Source organism: Ptiloglossa arizonensis, chromosome 6, assembly GCF_051014685.1.
Source record: "Ptiloglossa arizonensis isolate GNS036 chromosome 6, iyPtiAriz1_principal, whole genome shotgun sequence".
In the NCBI taxonomy this organism is placed as follows: Eukaryota; Metazoa; Arthropoda; class Insecta; order Hymenoptera; family Colletidae; genus Ptiloglossa; species Ptiloglossa arizonensis.
In genome coordinates this window covers 18,947,918-18,965,487 of record NC_135053.1, presented here as the reverse complement: position 1 = coordinate 18,965,487, position 17,570 = coordinate 18,947,918, and the positions used below count along the sequence as shown (strand labels likewise).

The 17,570-nt window shown below is 32.2% G+C and overlaps 5 protein-coding genes across 8 annotated transcripts in view; 3 read left to right on the top strand and 2 right to left on the bottom strand.

The window, feature by feature from the left end:
* The window catches only part of LOC143148747 (ATP-binding cassette subfamily G member 4), a 30,606-nt gene extending 26,149 nt beyond the window's left edge, over nucleotides 1-4,457 (bottom strand). Inside the window, exon 1 of the mRNA XM_076315393.1 lies at nucleotides 4,302-4,457. The gene's annotated coding sequence lies outside the window, so the exon portion shown is untranslated. The remainder of the gene's footprint in view (nucleotides 1-4,301) is intronic.
* Nucleotides 4,458-6,481: 2,024 nt separating this feature from the next.
* Tfiib (transcription factor IIB) lies at nucleotides 6,482-9,297 on the top strand. Its single transcript, XM_076313884.1, has 5 exons — nucleotides 6,482-6,596; nucleotides 7,054-7,164; nucleotides 7,238-7,424; nucleotides 7,492-7,962; nucleotides 8,039-9,297. Exons 1-5 carry the CDS (start codon nucleotides 6,580-6,582, stop codon nucleotides 8,198-8,200), a joined length of 948 nt encoding a protein of 315 aa, XP_076169999.1. The 5' UTR covers nucleotides 6,482-6,579; the 3' UTR covers nucleotides 8,201-9,297.
* A 276-nt stretch (nucleotides 9,298-9,573) lies between these two features.
* Nucleotides 9,574-10,747, top strand: Sec8 (exocyst complex component secretory 8). Its single transcript, XM_076314472.1, has 4 exons — nucleotides 9,574-9,932; nucleotides 10,049-10,210; nucleotides 10,273-10,442; nucleotides 10,537-10,747. The coding sequence occupies exons 1-4, from the start codon at nucleotides 9,876-9,878 to the stop codon at nucleotides 10,622-10,624; spliced, it is 477 nt and encodes a 158-aa protein (XP_076170587.1). The 5' UTR covers nucleotides 9,574-9,875; the 3' UTR covers nucleotides 10,625-10,747.
* Nucleotides 10,748-11,196: 449 nt separating this feature from the next.
* On the top strand, nucleotides 11,197-14,261 carry Ciao1 (cytosolic iron-sulfur assembly component 1). Of its 3 annotated transcripts, none has more exons than XM_076313640.1 (5): nucleotides 11,197-11,409; nucleotides 13,040-13,409; nucleotides 13,490-13,604; nucleotides 13,676-13,840; nucleotides 13,935-14,261. In XM_076313640.1, the coding sequence occupies exons 2-5, from the start codon at nucleotides 13,050-13,052 to the stop codon at nucleotides 14,201-14,203; spliced, it is 909 nt and encodes a 302-aa protein (XP_076169755.1). In that variant the 5' UTR covers nucleotides 11,197-11,409; nucleotides 13,040-13,049; the 3' UTR covers nucleotides 14,204-14,261. The 3 variants fall into 3 exon arrangements, with proteins under 3 accessions (XP_076169755.1, XP_076169754.1, XP_076169757.1); XM_076313642.1 differs by lacking the exon at nucleotides 11,197-11,409 and adding an exon at nucleotides 12,791-12,912; XM_076313639.1 differs by lacking the exons at nucleotides 13,490-13,604; nucleotides 13,676-13,840; nucleotides 13,935-14,261 and adding exons at nucleotides 11,751-12,212; nucleotides 12,349-12,912 and having other exon boundaries at nucleotides 11,202-11,409; nucleotides 13,040-13,168.
* Nucleotides 14,262-16,152: 1,891 nt separating this feature from the next.
* LOC143147916 (neurotrimin) overlaps nucleotides 16,153-17,570 on the bottom strand; it is a 40,421-nt gene continuing 39,003 nt past the window's right edge. Inside the window, exons 6-7 of one of the 2 annotated variants that reach the window (XM_076313645.1) lie at nucleotides 17,085-17,240; nucleotides 16,153-16,862 (exon numbers count right to left, since the gene is read on the bottom strand). In XM_076313645.1, the coding sequence (XP_076169760.1) occupies nucleotides 17,134-17,240 (107 nt within the window). In that variant the 3' untranslated portion in view covers nucleotides 16,153-16,862; nucleotides 17,085-17,133. The other variant, XM_076313644.1, reaches the window with a different exon arrangement.

Here is a 17,570-nt window from a genome sequence, read left to right as displayed (position 1 = left end):
CTTAGCCAAGCGATATCGCATACACTTATATACGCTCATGACCTCCGCCTATTGGTCACGTTCGTAACGAATGTTGACAAAGTGTAAAAATTTATCGCCATCTGTACGACCACTAATTTTCTTTTTTCCTTTTCGAGGTTTTTAACAAACGAGTCGTCGTCGTGTCACTTGCGCAAGTAACAGACGCAAAGCGTTGGAAATTCGAAAGCTTTCAGTGAAATCATTCTCCCAAAATATCACCCAATTGAAACACCAATACATGGTTTAATACTATTGTCATTATTGCGCTCGTTTAAGTGATTCATTGGTTAATTGCAAAATGTGATAGATAGTGGATGAGTTAACCGTACTTATGTAACAATGTTTCGAAATGGTGGAAAATTGAACTCGCTGACTTAACCGTGTACCTAAGTATCCTATCGGTAACAGACAAAAAAATTTTTATAGCTATTTTAAATAACACGGTTAGAACTTGAATCGTTTTGTTTGTTCAAAATAATAGAATCTATCGTTTAGATAATCATTCCTGTGGTGTGTTCGAATAATGTCAATGTCGAATTTATAACCAATTTAAAATGATAAATGTCTACAGTTGTGAAATACGATACTGGAATAACAAAAAAAAAAAAAAAAAAAAAGCAAAAAAAGTGTAATCAGAAAGCATTTAAATCTGTAATGTTATTCCAGTTAAAGTGATAATCAATTCCTCCAATCGTAATAGGTAACTTATTTTGCGGTTAACATATAAAGGGTCCTGGGATATTCCTGACAGGAAAAAAATTGTTACGCTTTGTTACAGAGTCATAAATAAATACTATACGCATGAATTAACTAACAAAGGATTTTCCATGACAGCAAACAGAACTTTTCCGTTTTCCAAGAATTAGCGTTTTTAATTCTTTGCACTACCAGTTCTTCGTCCAGCATTACTTCCACACGATAAACTTTTTGCTTTACGATTCCTCATAAATAAAATCGCAATTTTTTATACAAACAATGTTTGCTTAGAACAAAGCCTATATTTCAAACTTTTTATGTATAACTTGATTCTCTTCGAGACTCACTGTATACGCATACGACACGAACAGCACGTGAATCGTTTTATTTTGCTCGAACGGTTACTAATTTCACGCGACAGCACCTATTTCGAGTATCGATGTTTCTCGTATTGATCGCTATATTGGCAACAATATTTCGTTCGGCGATAATTTCCGCTTTTAGGGCGGGACTACATGGATGTATTTTGCCCATTACATGTAACGCGCGACAGGCGGCGTTTCGATAGCGTGCCAGTGTGTGATCTACGCTTGTGTAGTCAACTTCGTTAAAATGCATAGTTCTTATTTCGGCGAAGAAAACGCGGCATACAACACGCTCGTGTAGTCCTGGTCTTAGATAAAATTCGGATCAATTCACTCGATAATAGAATAAGTGGCGCTTCTCATATCGAACCGAGGCTCATTCGCGTATACCACGAATCTGTGTGAACCATTGCACGAGTGGCCCATGATTACCAACGTCGAAAATTTACGCGTGTGAAACGAATGTTCGCTAACGAGACTATTGACACCGTGTACACTTTCGTTGCAACTAAAATGATTTACGGAGGTTTTTCAGGGGGTATTGAATGAAAGTTAAAATTAAACGGTTATCTAGAACTACATGCATGTTTCGTATGATTTCGCGGCTGTTTCGGTTGGTCAATAGACCAGAACGGAAATGAGTTTCCTACGAAAACTTTGATCTCGTCGAGTGTGCTGATTTGATTACTATATGTGTGCATCATTCCATAACACCGGAAGGCTCGTAATTCATTTTTCCTATTAAACACTTTGCGATACGCCTTATCAACATATTGTGATCCTTGCGTCAAAATCTCAGCACAGAATTTACCAACAGGGATGAATCTCGAAAAAACCTGCTCGAAACTGGATCATCTCTTTCATTATGAAATTGTTAATATTAAAATATTTATATTGTTGCATGATGCATGCAGTACTATCCATTGTTGATAAGAATAATTTGTCTAATTTCGAAACTGTTATGACAGATATCTAATAAACATACGTGTATAGGGCGTTCATTTGAAAACTTTATATTTAAATGTTTCGAAAACAATTTAATTTTTTAGTTTATTAAATATCTCTTTAAGATGCAATCTAATAAAAAGATATTTTATATAAAAATTTCGTTTTTTCCTCGTAGAATTCGTAAATAAAAATATAAGCTTTTACTTAAATGTAAAGAATGTGAAATTCCACGAGTGCCGAAAACGTTCTGGCGTACAGCGTCGTGTGTATATAGTACATGTTCAACACGCATCTCTATATAGGGGTATTCATTCCGCGATTTCTCTTAGAAACCTCTTCGTCGATTGTTTACGGTCTGTGTACCTCGCTCAGACGATTGAACGGTTAAGATTTCCATGCAACCACGAAAGAAATTTCGCGAATCATGTGCCACGCAACAAGGGAAATTCGTTAAAAGGCGTTACTTGCGATGTTATTCATTATATATAGATTGATTGTTATCTTTTTGATGATTAAACGAAATTGTTTAACTTTAAGATTAATCTGCGTTACAATAGTTTTATACGATCATAGAACTAAACCAAAAACTAACACAGTCATATTCTAATTTCGGGACTATATTAGATTTTTACAAAAAAAAAGTCCCCTTCTTTTTTTAAAGCTATTTTACAGTTATTTTAAATTTGATATTACTCTAACACTTTAAATGTATTAACGATTGATTGAAAACTATAATTTGACTTCTTTAAGTAAAGATTTCGAAGTATTTTAGGATATCGCGTGGGTTGGGTAAAGAGGTTAGAATATCGGTACCTATGACGCTGCAACCGAATTACGAAGATGGTAATAACACTGATTCGTAAACGAGAAAAAAGGATTGCGAAAACTATGACATAATCCCTCCCGCCTTATTTTATCACTTTTTTTTTAAATCTATATTTAATACACGAACGGTTAAAAATATCCGACACCTATGGTACGATGAGTGTAATGCTCGTGCTCGACCTTGAAATCTTAAAGTCACAATCGCGCGTTTATTTCGGGAGCGTGACATTAAATTTAGAAAAAGTAAATATATGAACTCGTTAAACAACTTTGAAAGGGAAACGTTCGTCACGTGTAATGTAAAAAAAGCCTTCATGCATAGGCGATTACAATACGATGACTAATTCTGGGCGCGTTCAAGATCAATATTGAATCTCATATGGAATGAACTTGGACAGAAACAAATTCTTGTGACCGTATCGTCAGCGATAACAGTAAATGTTACACGGTCATGGAGCAGCACAAAGCTCGCATTTTATCAATCAACAGAAATCAATACGGTTAGCGATACTTAATAACACGAAGAGATCATAGGTACGTACTACATACATACACACATAAAATCATACTCTCGAAGATAAATTCGATATACCCTTCATTTTGTGTCTTCGACACCTAATACATATATTTTAACGTACTTTCGAGATTATATTTCAAAGATTTATTGAACTTTCAGGATTCGACACACGTTTTATATTCGATTAGCAGTTCACTGATAGTAATAAATACACCATTGTTAGAAGTAGAATGACGACGATGTCGTTAAATGTAATTGTTGTTGTTGTTAATTTTTACGAGTTATGTCCACTAACCTAACAAATTCGGTAAAACTGACTCTAACAAATCAACACCAGAAAATCGTGACTGTTAAAATATAACTACATAATTGGTGAAACTTGTCCGTAGATCATGCCCAGAGTATAATCGTTGTTTACTTTATGCTAAATCTTGCAGTCTCTTATCGGTGCTCGTAGAACTAAAGCGCGCGCCTTTTACGACAAGCTCTGACAATCGAAACACGTGCACTCGGACGTATAAATCGCACTTTTCCCTCTCGGGTTTTCATTCGTGGAAGTTAAAAAAGATACACAACGTTGAAATCCCTAACACCTTATCGAAGATCAATTTGAAAACACTCTTTCTACCGGTAACTCGAACCAGTTTGTTTGATCAATGACGGACGTCATCATTGATCGATCGAACCTATAAATAAAACCGCTCGCTTGCTACTATTTCACGAAGTATTCATCGATCTGACTTCATGGTAACTTTTTGAGGGAAACGTTCAGAAATTTGTCAAGTATGAGAAGAAAGTTAAGAGAAATACGTTTGGGAAGAGCAACAAGAAGTATCGCTTGTTGCAGTTGAATTCAGTATTAAATAGTTTGTAAAATGATGCAACTTATCGAGATTTTTATGTACGATAACAGTTGATGACTATCTTACCTTATCATAGAACGTGTTGTCAAACTTCAACGAGCAGTTAATGGAACGTGAAATGAAAAATTGAACGACGTGAAACACAGTTTACAGCGGTCCGGACAACACAACCATCATACCCGAAAGTTCGCAGAAGACTGACCGTGTCGTTGTTACGGCGTGCCGTCTTTCATTCTCTCTCTCTTATGATCTTTTTTCTGTACAACGCAAGCGTACACCACGGCGCGGGTTACGGATCGTTGATTGGCGCATGTCCCTTGAACGCTCCATAATTTCATGGGTGCCGTTAGTGTTTGAACATACATATGATCATAAAATTACTTTGTCATAATTCTTCAGATTTCTGCAGTGTCAATATCAATGATTCAAAATTTAGTGTACTTGTACAAAAAATTGACGAAGTGTATATTTATTTTCTAAATGTCCTCATTGTTTTCTTTTTTGAAACTTGGTGTGTCTTTTCATGAATCTGTTTATTAAGAATATGTAGGTACAACAATAATTAAATTTTGACAAATTTTTGTATTAATAATGAATTTTGTATTAATAAAGATAATCGAAAAAAAGGCAAAAATTCGAAATAATTAAACTTCCATAACTATATATCGAATTTAAACAAATATAATTTATGGAATAAAAATATTTAGGTATTGCATAAAGAAGAAATGAATTAAATTTTAAGTATTAATTAAAGATAGTTGTACTAAATTGAGAAATAATTCATAGTCATAATAACCTACAATTTATTACTATAAACAGGTGGAATTCAAATGTTAGAACAAGGAAAAATATACAATAGGCTTGTTATATACATTTTGACAAAATGATTAAAGGGTACAATATTTTTTCTAAATATTTCATTTAATTTAGACAATATATGAGTTAATATTATTTCAGAATATTAAAATATCATAGTTAAATTCTTTTATAAACCATTGTAATTTTATTCTAAGATTAAAAAGCAGTTGCAGAACTTATTATGAGAACTGTATAAATATTACCGATCGTGTAGTAAACATATCAGAATGTGTTTGAACCACTGAGAAGAGAGTGGCAGCACAAACAAGGTGTCACAGAGCAGATATGGAATAGATTCTTTTGCATTCGATAAGAGGATTGTAAAACACAGACAAAATGTAAGGTAAATATTACACCTCGTAAAAGTTGATATCATAGACGTGATATTAAGTGGGTAATAGTAATGCTATTTTGTACCACAAGAATTAGAAGCTCACGAGCCATCTTATCATTTCCGTGTCACTACCAACATTATCGATTCGGATTGGAATAAAATTTCAACATGATTATGTCTAGAAATTAAAACTAAATATAACGAGATTTAATTATCTTGGTAACAATCAGGATTACTGATGAAATAAAGAAGAGAGATGTCATCTTACGGGACTTGGTATCACATGACCTGAAATATAAACCCCGCAAAATATCAGTGATTTAAAGCGACCTCTTCATTTAAGAATGATGATTCTAGGAAGTGTATTCAACTATACCACTGACGTCGGTAAAGTAAGTAATTGTCGTCGTGTTTAGTTTTAATTCTTATACCTGATATCGCTGCATATTTATTCTAGACCGATTCGATAATGTTGGAAGTGACACGAAAATGGTAAGGGGAGTTTTGTGCCCGTGAATTGGTCCAAAAAGCGTTACTTCCAACGCCTATTTTATATCTTGTCTATCTTAAAAACTCCTTTCATTTTAGTGCAATTTCAACGTTATAAATTCAAATAATAGAAAAAAGTCATTGTTTTTTAAAATATGTCACTGGTGGCGCTGAAAAATAATCTACAAAAACGAGGAGGATACCTATACGATACTTATCTATTATTTACACTGTCACTGGTTCAGAAACAATCTGAATGTGACCCTTCGGATACAATCTGAGCAATGTACCTACTTATGTTATGCTCGTTTGTCAAAAAGGAATCGGAGCTAATATATGTGTTTGTTTCTCCTATCCGATAGATAGATCGATTAATAGATCAATTTCTGAATTAATCCTTAGTTTTCGATAGATAACACCTACAATATTAAATATTAATGAAATTACATTTTTATTATTTAATTACAATTCTTTAATAGAATTAACTTTATACAATTAATTTTAAATTCAATTGATTTCAAAAGCATTAATTTATTACGCTTTGAGTACTGGACTTTACGGCCAGTTTATTCATATAGCTCAGTGCACATGTATGCATGTACGCAGGTGCGTGAAGTGCTGCAGTGACATACGCGGCAGAGAAGAAAAACACGAATCCGAAATATGGCAAGTTCGTCAAGGTAAATTTTGTGGAAGTTCCGTCTAATACTTTTTTACTGAGACTAATGACACGAATTACAGTGTTTTGTTTTATAAGGTGTTATAATTTAATATCAAATCAAATTAATTTGAAAATAAAATAATGTCGTGTACTATGGTTATGAAATCTGACAGTGTTTGTTTATTTTTGACATGCTCGTGATTAATTGTTCGATGAAGTAGGACATTTCATTTCACTGCCCTTCGATTTATACACATTTCATTTTTTTATTACGTGGAATAGTCGAGTTTCATAATTTTTACGCTTGTGCGCGAATACGTATCATATCAAAATTACAGCTTTTTATTCTTAAGAAACAGATCTAGATGTAAAGAACTGTAAAATTGTAAAAAGCCAAGTTTTACGATGATAAAAACATTTATTTATACATATATACATTAATATGTAGTATACACTTTCTTAGTTTTTTCTTGCAGACATGAAACAAACAAAGTTTGCTGTTATGCACATCCAGATGCACCACTTATCGAAGACTATCGAGCTGGTGATCAAATTTGTTCAGAGTGTGGATTAGTTGTAGGGGATAGGTAAATATAAAGAGTAGATAAGTGCTATGTTCATAAGTTGGGTTAAATGTACTTTTGAATTTTTTTCTAATAGGGTTATAGATGTTGGTTCAGAATGGAGAACATTTAGTAATGAGAAAGCAGGTGTTGATCCATCACGTGTTGGTGGACCAGAAAATCCACTTCTCAATGGTTCAGATTTATCCACCATGATAGGTCCTGGAACTGGAGCAGCTTCGTTTGATGCTTTTGGTGCTTCCAAATATCAAAATAGACGTACAGTAAGTGTAACGTATGTTATGTTATGTACAGTATTTTCCTTTCTTTAATAAATTATATTACTTTCAGATGAGCAGTTCTGACAGAGCATTGATCAATGCATTTCGTGAAATTAATGGAATGGCTGATCGTATTAATTTACCTAAAACTATTGTTGATAGAGCTAATAACTTATTTAAACAAGTTCATGATGGTAAAAATTTGAAAGGTCGTGCAAACGATGCCATTGCTTCAGCATGTTTGTATATTGCCTGCAGACAAGAAGGCGTGCCACGAACTTTCAAAGAGATTTGTGCAGTCAGCAAAATCAGCAAAAAAGAAATTGGGAGATGTTTTAAATTGATTTTGAAAGCACTTGAAACCAGTGTGGATCTTATCACTACAGGTGACTTCATGTCCAGGTTTTGCTCTAATCTTGGTCTTCCTAACATGGTGCAAAGAGCTGCTACACATATTGCTAGAAAAGCAGTAGAAATCGATATTGTACCTGGAAGATCGCCTATTTCTGTAGCAGCTGCTGCAATATATATGGCATCACAGGTATTTGAAATAATTAGGATAATTGCTTCTTTACTATACTTTCATAATTTTTATACATTGCATCATTATTATTCAGGCTTCAGAAGATAAAAAGTCGCAAAAAGAAATTGGCGATATAGCTGGTGTGGCAGATGTTACGATCAGACAATCTTACAAGCTAATGTATCCGCATGCAGGAAAATTATTTCCAGAAGATTTCAAATTTGCAACACCTATTGATCAGTTACCACAAATGTAAAGTTAATATGGAGCCTTATGTTTTAATGTATATTTTATCACGTTGAAACAATAGTTATTTGTCTGAAGTAATCATCCATGAATAATCTAACCTTTATTTACAGTATACATTCCTAAATGATCTATGACATTGGTATTATCTAATTTATTACACACTGAGTACATTTTTTCTTTTCTGTTTTTGTTGTACTTTGTTCCTGAAATATTGGTATTTGCAACAATAATAGCTTGATAATTTATCTGGTGTGGATAATCATTAATTTAAGTTCACTTCTTCGAATGCTTTATTTAGTACATTAGTATTGAATAAAAAGTAGGAATAAATAGGAAGGTATTACCAACCACATTAGGATCTTTCAAATACAAAGGTAAAACATTTGTACTACAATTTTTATAATGTAATTATCAGAATACTAACAATATGTACAGATTTTCCTCATAGTGTATAAATATATACAGAGAATTGAAAAGTTTCAGTATGTTAAAAATGAAAATGTTGACTAAATGGTTGTAAAGTTTCTGATTTAACACATTTAATACCAAAAAAATATATTAATATCTTAAACTTTGTACAAATGAATTGTTACAACTTGAATCAATATAAAAAATTTTCTACGAACAATTCCTAACATAATGTGGAACAATATTTTTCTTTGTATTTGATTTTCAAGAAAGTATACTGAAGATTGCGTGTAAAGTAACACATACTAGGCCTTAATATGAAAGTACCACATGATACAATTGTACGAAGAATTCTGTGATACTTTTATTAAATGACGAAAGTCGTGTATTCGCAGTTAGTAGATTTGACCAAAAATCAAGAATCGACTATATTAGTAAACACGTGTATACATTTTATTTTTAATTTAAATCCAATATGAAAGTTTAAGTAGAGTCATCCGGAAAAAGGATATTTTTCGTTGATCAATTATTCTTCGTTAAAATTTCGTAAAATTATATACAAACAATAAAAATTGCAATGCAATAATTTCATGTTTAAAATATATGTATGATCAAGTTTGAGAAAATAATAATATTAAGGGCAATGAAATTGTTTTAACAATATTGAAAACTATAAGAAATGCTATTTTGCTTCCGAATTTATAATCGGTAATAAAAATAACTATGAATTATTTTTAATTGCCACAAATTAAAATATACTATATTATATAAAAATTTATATTGAACTATATGATAAGTTTAAAAATATACATATCTTAAGTTGTATATCAAGTTATATGTCAATAAAAAAAATTGTTACAATTGTTTAGATAAATTGCTTGTGTGTGTACACATATGTATATATATATATATATACATATTAAACCTTTAATATCGTAAAACACGATCTAAATATAGGTATGTATACGTTGTGTCAGCTGTCATTGCCTAATGTCACTCAAAAGATCGTTGAACATAATTAGTGATAAAAACAATAATACCTTCTACATATAAATAATTATTTAACAAATTTATAGTCATTTTTGAAAATTATTTTGATAAATAATAGTCCTCGAAATTGTACGAGTTCTTCGACGAAACTATGTATAACATAACATAACCTGATAGTAAACGATTGATGGCGTATATAAAAATGTTTGATTATATAAAAGAAAAGAATATAATTTCGAAATTTGAGATTTGCTTTTCATATTGTTCTGTATAAATAATATAAAATGAATTCCATTCCTCCGACTAAACCTCCAAGAGGCATCAAGCCAACCAAAGAAACAGTAAGTTTGATTAATATATATTAATTAGCTTATTTCAATATTTTAATATAATGCAAAAAATTTGTGCACTTAGTTTGTATTATTTTTATAGCATTCTAATCTGATGTTTCTTACAGAGTGGTTTATTGATTTCTGTTATTCGTGCTTTATCAGCAAGTGAAACTAATGAACAACGAGAAATAGAAAAAGCTAAACTTGAGAAAGAATATAAAAAAAGTGACCAACGACTTGATGAATTGGTATCATTACATGATCAAGATCTTACACAAGTTATGCAAGTAAGTCTAATAACACAATGTAAAATGATGGCCTTTATGCATTTTTGTTTCCCTTGTTGTAGATATTCAGTGCTTTATCAGAAAAGGTGACAGCTTCTCGGGAAAAAATTCATGCAGTTAAAGAAAATTTGAATGCATGTAAACAATTATTGAGATGTAAACGAGAGGAATTGTTAAATTTGTGGTTGGAAGGAATTGAACACAAGCATGTGCTACACCTTTTGAAAGATGTGTAAGTATTAATCTATAGTAACAAAAGAGGACTCTTAAGAGAGTGCTGGACAAATATAATCGATTAAATTATTATTTCTGATTAAAATTTTTAGAACACCTGATTCTTGCACTCGAATGTTACCTATAACAGATACAGATGCATTATCAGTACCTACATCGTGTAGTACAGTGTCAGATTGATAATTATTATATTTAATGGTAAATAGTTATAAATAAATTGTAATTTAATTTTTTTGTATTTATATGTAATAAAAAACAAAAATAAGATATAATACATTTGAATCATGAATATTTTTCTTGCGAGAGGAGAATTACAAAGTCTCATTTTACCTTTTTTCCCTGTATGTTTTTAGGTGTGCTATGGATGGAATAGTGTTATTTAACTTTATAATAGATTATTAAGACAATCAACAAATTTTAATACATTTGTATTATATGCACGTCATTTTAAAAAAATATACAAAATAATGTTTATATTTAGAGTTCATGTGTTACTAAATCTACTAAATGAAAATTCTCATTTAACTTGATATAATTAATTTTTTTAATTATTAATATGAAAAATGTAATGAAATTTATAGTTTATTGTTGAATTTCATAGTTTTCATTACTTTCATAATTTCCCGCCCAAAGGTCTATTTTATCAGCGACCAGATCACTATTTAATTCACACGTAGCTAATAATATTGTTCCATTTATTACAGAAACAATAATAATAATTTTTATGAAATAAAATATTTCTAAAGTTGTATTATTCGAACATAATTTAATTATATTTTTAATGATTTCTTATCTTGTTGAGAATTGGTTCATGGTTATATGGCGCACATGATATTTCACGAAATTGTTATCATTTGCGTGCATATTTTGTATGGTGATTAACTGTTACGCATATACAAACGATTGTGCAATTTAATCATTTGTTTCTTTAAAACGTGGCAAAAAATATTTTCAAGACGTATATCGTAAGTATAATGTTCAATGTAATAGAATATTATATATTATAAACATACATGAATACATACAACACTTAATTATCGTTTCGTAAAATAATTTGTAGTTTTTATATAATTTTGTATTATTAATTTTGTTTATTATATTTACATTTTGAAATTATTCCGCGTGAATATACTTCATGTATTATATTGCATAAATATGCAAACATTTCACACCCACTCAATATCAATATTTGTGATATTTTTGTTATGTTCAGTGCAGAATATTATTGATGCACACACATTTCTTGTACATCAATTTATGCAGAAGAGTGACTATACAAATTTAAAAAGTCATTGTATTGTTGCAGGTAGAGATGGGTACATTAAAATTAAAACAAACTTTGAGCAGTCATAGAGGAAGGGTGTGGAATGTTTGTTGGCATCCTAAGGGTACTTGTATTGCATCTTGTGGAGAAGACAAAACAATTATAATATGGGGACCACAGGAACCAAAGTGGGTTTCAAAAACCATTCTTACTGAAGGGCATACAAGAACCATTAGAGAAATAGCATGGTCTCCGTGTGGAAATTACATAGCCTCTGCTAGTTTTGATGCAACTACTGCTATATGGGATAAAAAATTAGGACAGTTTGAATGTAATGCAACATTAGAAGGACACGAGAATGAAGTGAAAAGTGTTAGTTGGTCCTGTAATGGGCAGTTGTTAGCCACTTGTAGTCGAGATAAATCTGTTTGGATATGGGAAGTAAACGATGATGAGTATGAGTGTGCTGCTGTCATTAATGCTCATACTCAAGATGTGAAAAAGGTAAGTATTCACTGTCTAATAAATATGATTGTAATACTAAGTTTCCTTATTATTATGTATATTAAATATAAAAAAATATTGTTAAATAGATACTGTTAATAATTTATAAAATTTAAATACTTTATAACATTAACAGGTAAGGTGGCATCCTAATGAAGAAGTTGTGGCATCTGCCAGTTACGACAACACAGCAAAGATATTTAAGGAAAATGCAGTAGATAATGATTGGTCATGTGTGGCAACATTATCATCTCACACCTCAACAGTTTGGAGCCTTTCATGGGATAAAACTGGAACTCGAATAGCAACCTGTAGTGACGATCAAACAGTGAAGATATGGCAAGAATATAAACCTGGTAATGAACCTGGAATTGTTACGACAAACAACGAACCAACTTGGAAGTGTGTGTGTACATTATCTGGTTATCACACTAGGGCAATCTATGATATTGATTGGTGTAAAACAACTGGCTTACTAGTGACTGCATGTGGTGATGACATTATTAGAATATTTAAAGAAGATAGTGATTCTAATGCTTATCAATCATCTTTTACAATGGTTTGTTCAATGGAAACTGCCCATACACAAGATGTGAATTGTGTGCAGTGGAATCCTACTGTTCCTGGACAACTTGCATCAGCCAGTGATGATGGATTAGTGAAAATTTGGTTTTATAATGAATAGTATAATTAGATTTATGTAATTATATTTTGTAATAATAAACATATTTAAAGAATGAAAATTCATTTTTCTGGATTCTCACTTCTTTTTAAACATGATATGTATACAACTATGATCTATGCAGAACTTTGTTATCTGCTTTTAGGTTTACATAAATGTTTAGGCGATTCATTGGATTGAAACATAGTTGCAAAACTTTATTCTCCTATGCTATAGTCAAAGATTACAGTATAATACGTACAATGAGTGGACTGAATAGTACTGCTGGGATTCCTTTGACACAAGTTGTAGATGCATTGCAAAAGTTTGCTGGTTTACCACTTGCAGCATCTTGGGATAATGTAGGATTGCTTATTGAACCTACAGAGGCAAAACTGATCGCACATATTCTTTTAACAAATGATCTAACAGAAGATGTCATGCAAGAAGCCCTAGACTTAAAAACTGACATGATTATTACTTATCATCCACTGATATTTACACCTATCAAGTCTATAACAACTAAATCATGGAAGGTAACAAATAAATTTGTAACTATTTTTTTATTAGATTTGTATTTGACTATAATGTTTTTATAAAATTATTTCTTTTGTAGGAAAGAATTGTTGCTAAATGTTTAGAAAATAAAATAGCTGTATATTCTCCTCATACCACTTTTGATTCGATAAAAGGTGGTGTAAATGACTGGCTAGCTTCAGCATTTGAAATTGGTAATTTGAAATAATATATTTTTTTTAAATTTTGATCATTACTTCATAACTAATAATGTTATATATGTAAGTACCCTGCAGTAGCACGCCAATAGAAGTGAATGCGCAGAACGAAGAGTATGGTTTTGGACGACTATGCACTTTAGAAAAGAAAATCTCTATTGAAGAAGCTGTACAACTAGTGAAAATACGTACTGGTTTGAATCACGTTAGATTGGCACGTGCTCGTCAGACAGGTACCAAATTAAATTATTCTTTTAAATTTTCATCTTTCAAACGATTATTAATAAGTTAGAATTAGAAATATTGAAATTTTATTTTATATCCTAGATGGTTACATTAGCACTATTGCACTTTGTGCTGGGTCTGGAGTAACAGTTTTAAAAAAAACGTCTGCTGATCTGTATCTTACTGGAGAGATGTTACACCATGATGTTCTTGATGCAGTACATAAGGGAACTAACGTGATATTAACAAACCACTCTGATTCTGAACGTGGTTTTCTAATATCATTTGCCTGCACGCTGAACGATATACTGAACAAATCTGTGAAAGTGAGTGTATCTAAAAATGATGCCGATCCCCTAACAACTGTCTAATTGTATAACAAAAAGGGAATAAGTTGAAACAAATACAGAATATAATTTTTTTGTCATATGTGATAAAATTTTATTATTAATATTATAAATTATTCTTTTCTGTTTACGGATTGACAATTTTTATTTCAATCCGGTAAAGTTGATCAGAGAAATATTGGGAAGTAAATACATAAAAGAATCATTGTATATTGCGTATTGTTCAACGCAAATAATTTTTAGCTATAACGGAAACAGCATTTATGTTTTGGTATAACGAGCTTATACTACTTTGCAATTAATCTTTGAACATGTGTAACCATTAGGATTTATTTCCTTTATTTTGATTATTGAAATCTTCATTTATCATTCGCTCATTTTTCATTACTTCAATGTTCACATTCATTCAATATTCATGCAAGGAGGTTACAAAGGAAAACCTGACATTAATAACGTATGTAATCGACGCATCGTTGAAAACTTATCTAAATAAAATACAACAATCGTTATTCTGGTCCGATTAGAACGATTTCAATTTAGGTCCACGCATCCAATTTAATTTCGCAACACATCTCTGACTTCGACTTACATTTCACTCAACGATAGATGAAAAATTATTCGCCTTTAGCAGCCCTGTAAATATAATTTGACTTACAAGTACAACGTAAGTATAGTTACAATTCTAACAACTGATTTCTCGCGTTATTACTACGATGCTGTGTATACACCGACAACAAAATGTGTAATACACGATGAACACTTTATAAATTGCGTTACTACATCATCGGATAACGGTGTAGAAGTAGAAGTATACCCTGAGCTCAGATGCCCAAAATTGTGGATCGTGTCAGCCGCTTAGAGATTATTGCAGAACAGATCACGTGAAACTTAAAACTAAATAATATACGGAACTGTATCGATCGTATTTGCCAGTCTTCTAATTATATAAATTTTCTTTACGTTTTGAGTTTAACGTTTTCTGTGCTGCAATAATTAGTTGTGGTTGCCGCTAATATCGTTACATTTTCGATCAGCTAAATCAGGACTATGTTCTTGTTAGAATATATTAATTCGGCTGCCTTTGGAAACTGTTCACAACCGATACTGTTATTTAATTTAAAAAAAAAAATTACTGGTGTAAGTAGTAGACAAGCGATCTAGAAAGGTTAGTGTATTAATTCTTAACGAGACTGATTTTATCGACTGATTGATCGTATTCTCAAGAATTCGATGTATCGGTAAGTTTCCTAAGATACAGTGACTCGTACATATCTTCTGTAAATTGTTTCGTACGATTCTAGTACGAACATAGTCTGATATACGTTTTCAACGTTTGCGAAGAAACGGTTCGTTCGTTTTAGATAGTTTCATAATACTCGTAGACAAAACGAATGAATAGAAAACGAAGAACGGATGCTGTGCTTTTCTCGAACGATGTCAACAACCCGTATCCTGTGTTTACTTGCCTTTCCCGCGCGAAATATATTATTTCCATTCAGAAACTGCGACTCGCTAGACATCCAGATCGAATTCAGAGATAATCCAGATTTATTTGGGAACTTCTAATTCGGACTCTCAATTTACGCGGTGGAAGACCATTTTTACGCCCCCTGGCGTTCACCTCTACACACGAGACCAACCAAATCCCTGTGATCCCCTCCGCTTTAAAGTGTAACGTAGCCTATAATACCGTATAGTAAATGCCATCATAACGGAACGATTAAAAATCTTATTTGCTTCTCAACGATAATTCGTACATTTCCTTTGGCAAGTACAATGTATTGTCTTTTAACTTCAACATAGCAAATAAAACGGTGCTCTCCCTTGTCTTGGTATGGAACGATACGTTTCAACGAACTATTATTATTTATTTTTTTTTTTTGCTTACCACCGATTGCTTCTTTTATATAGGGTGTCTTAGAATTAAGATCAAACTACTCCAACACGTTTTACGAGTAGAAACGAGATAGAAATAAACACAGGGACCAACGATGCTTTATTAAAAAGTTACATGAAACATATTGTATCTGGAGAGTGAGACAATGGAATTATTAACATTACCGTGTCGTTCGGAATACAACGTATTATTTTTAAAGATTTCTCACGATTGCAACCAGAAGTTCAATTTTTAAAGGGTGTTGGGGCTTATAGCGATGAAAATGGTCGCAGTGTCCAAGTTCGCAATATTAAATGAAAATACTTTTCGTTACAACTTCTTGATAAAGCACTCGTAGATCTACACGCTTATACAACATTTCTTCCTTACTTCTATCCATAGAATATATTGCCGTCGTTTGATCGTTCAATTGTGGAACACCCTGTACAACGTTATCTCTTATTTTATTCGTTACAACAGACTACTTTTCTTATAATACATTCAGCACTCGATCGTGCCGCAGTCTGGTCCAATTCCACCGTCATCTTTTCATATTCTTTCTTCTTCTTCCGTAGATCCTCGTTTCTACATATTTCTTTTCGTTTCTTTTTTCCCTTTTTCTTCAACTACAACGCAGCGAGGATCACTTTACCGTTCCATTTTTCACCGGCGTCTTTCTTTCCTGCGACAACGCCGTGCGCGTGTACTTTCCACGACGGTTGTGACTTCTCGTTAGCCACAAACCACGGTTTCTTTGTCGGCTATTCGGTTTTCGGAAAGCAGCTACCAGTGACGACGTAATTTAATCTGAAAGCGTTACAAATAGACACACAATCATCTAGTTTCCATTGTAATAACGATCTGTCGCGCGCTTATTTAAAATTTCATTTCTACAATTACTATCGTACAGGTTTGTTTGTTACGTTTATACAAAAATTTCCAATTTCACGCGTCCAGTATACGTCTTCTTAACGTCTCTATAGCGAGTCGGTTCTCTTTTTCTTTTTTTCTTTTTTTTAATGAAATTACCGATGAATGTCTAAAATGAGTGTACTCGTGATCCCGCGGGGGCGTTCGTTCAATAACGATGGTTCAGGAAAGCCAGCAGAGTCGTTGAGATCATTACGAAGGGCAGATTCGCCAGCCTCAGTTGACCACCGTGTTGCATGGCTGCTGGATGTTCCCCTGCGGATCAATGATTAAAATTCAAATTGAATTCCATCGTGGCATCCGTCGTCTTATTGGAATTGTTTCCCTGGTATCTAGCGGGTATATAGGGCGGTCCAGTAACGAATGCAATGTTAAAATAACTGGAACTATAAAAGTGAAAAAAAAAAAAATTAATTTATCAAGGGGTCTTTCTATAGTGACGAGTATATTCTTATAGGTTATATGATAGTCGTGTTTACATTTTAGAAGGAAATTGTAGATTCTTTTTTTTTTTGTAAAGATTTTTCGGACAATTGTAAAAATATCCACGCGTGATAATTGTATTCTTAAAATAATGTGCAATTC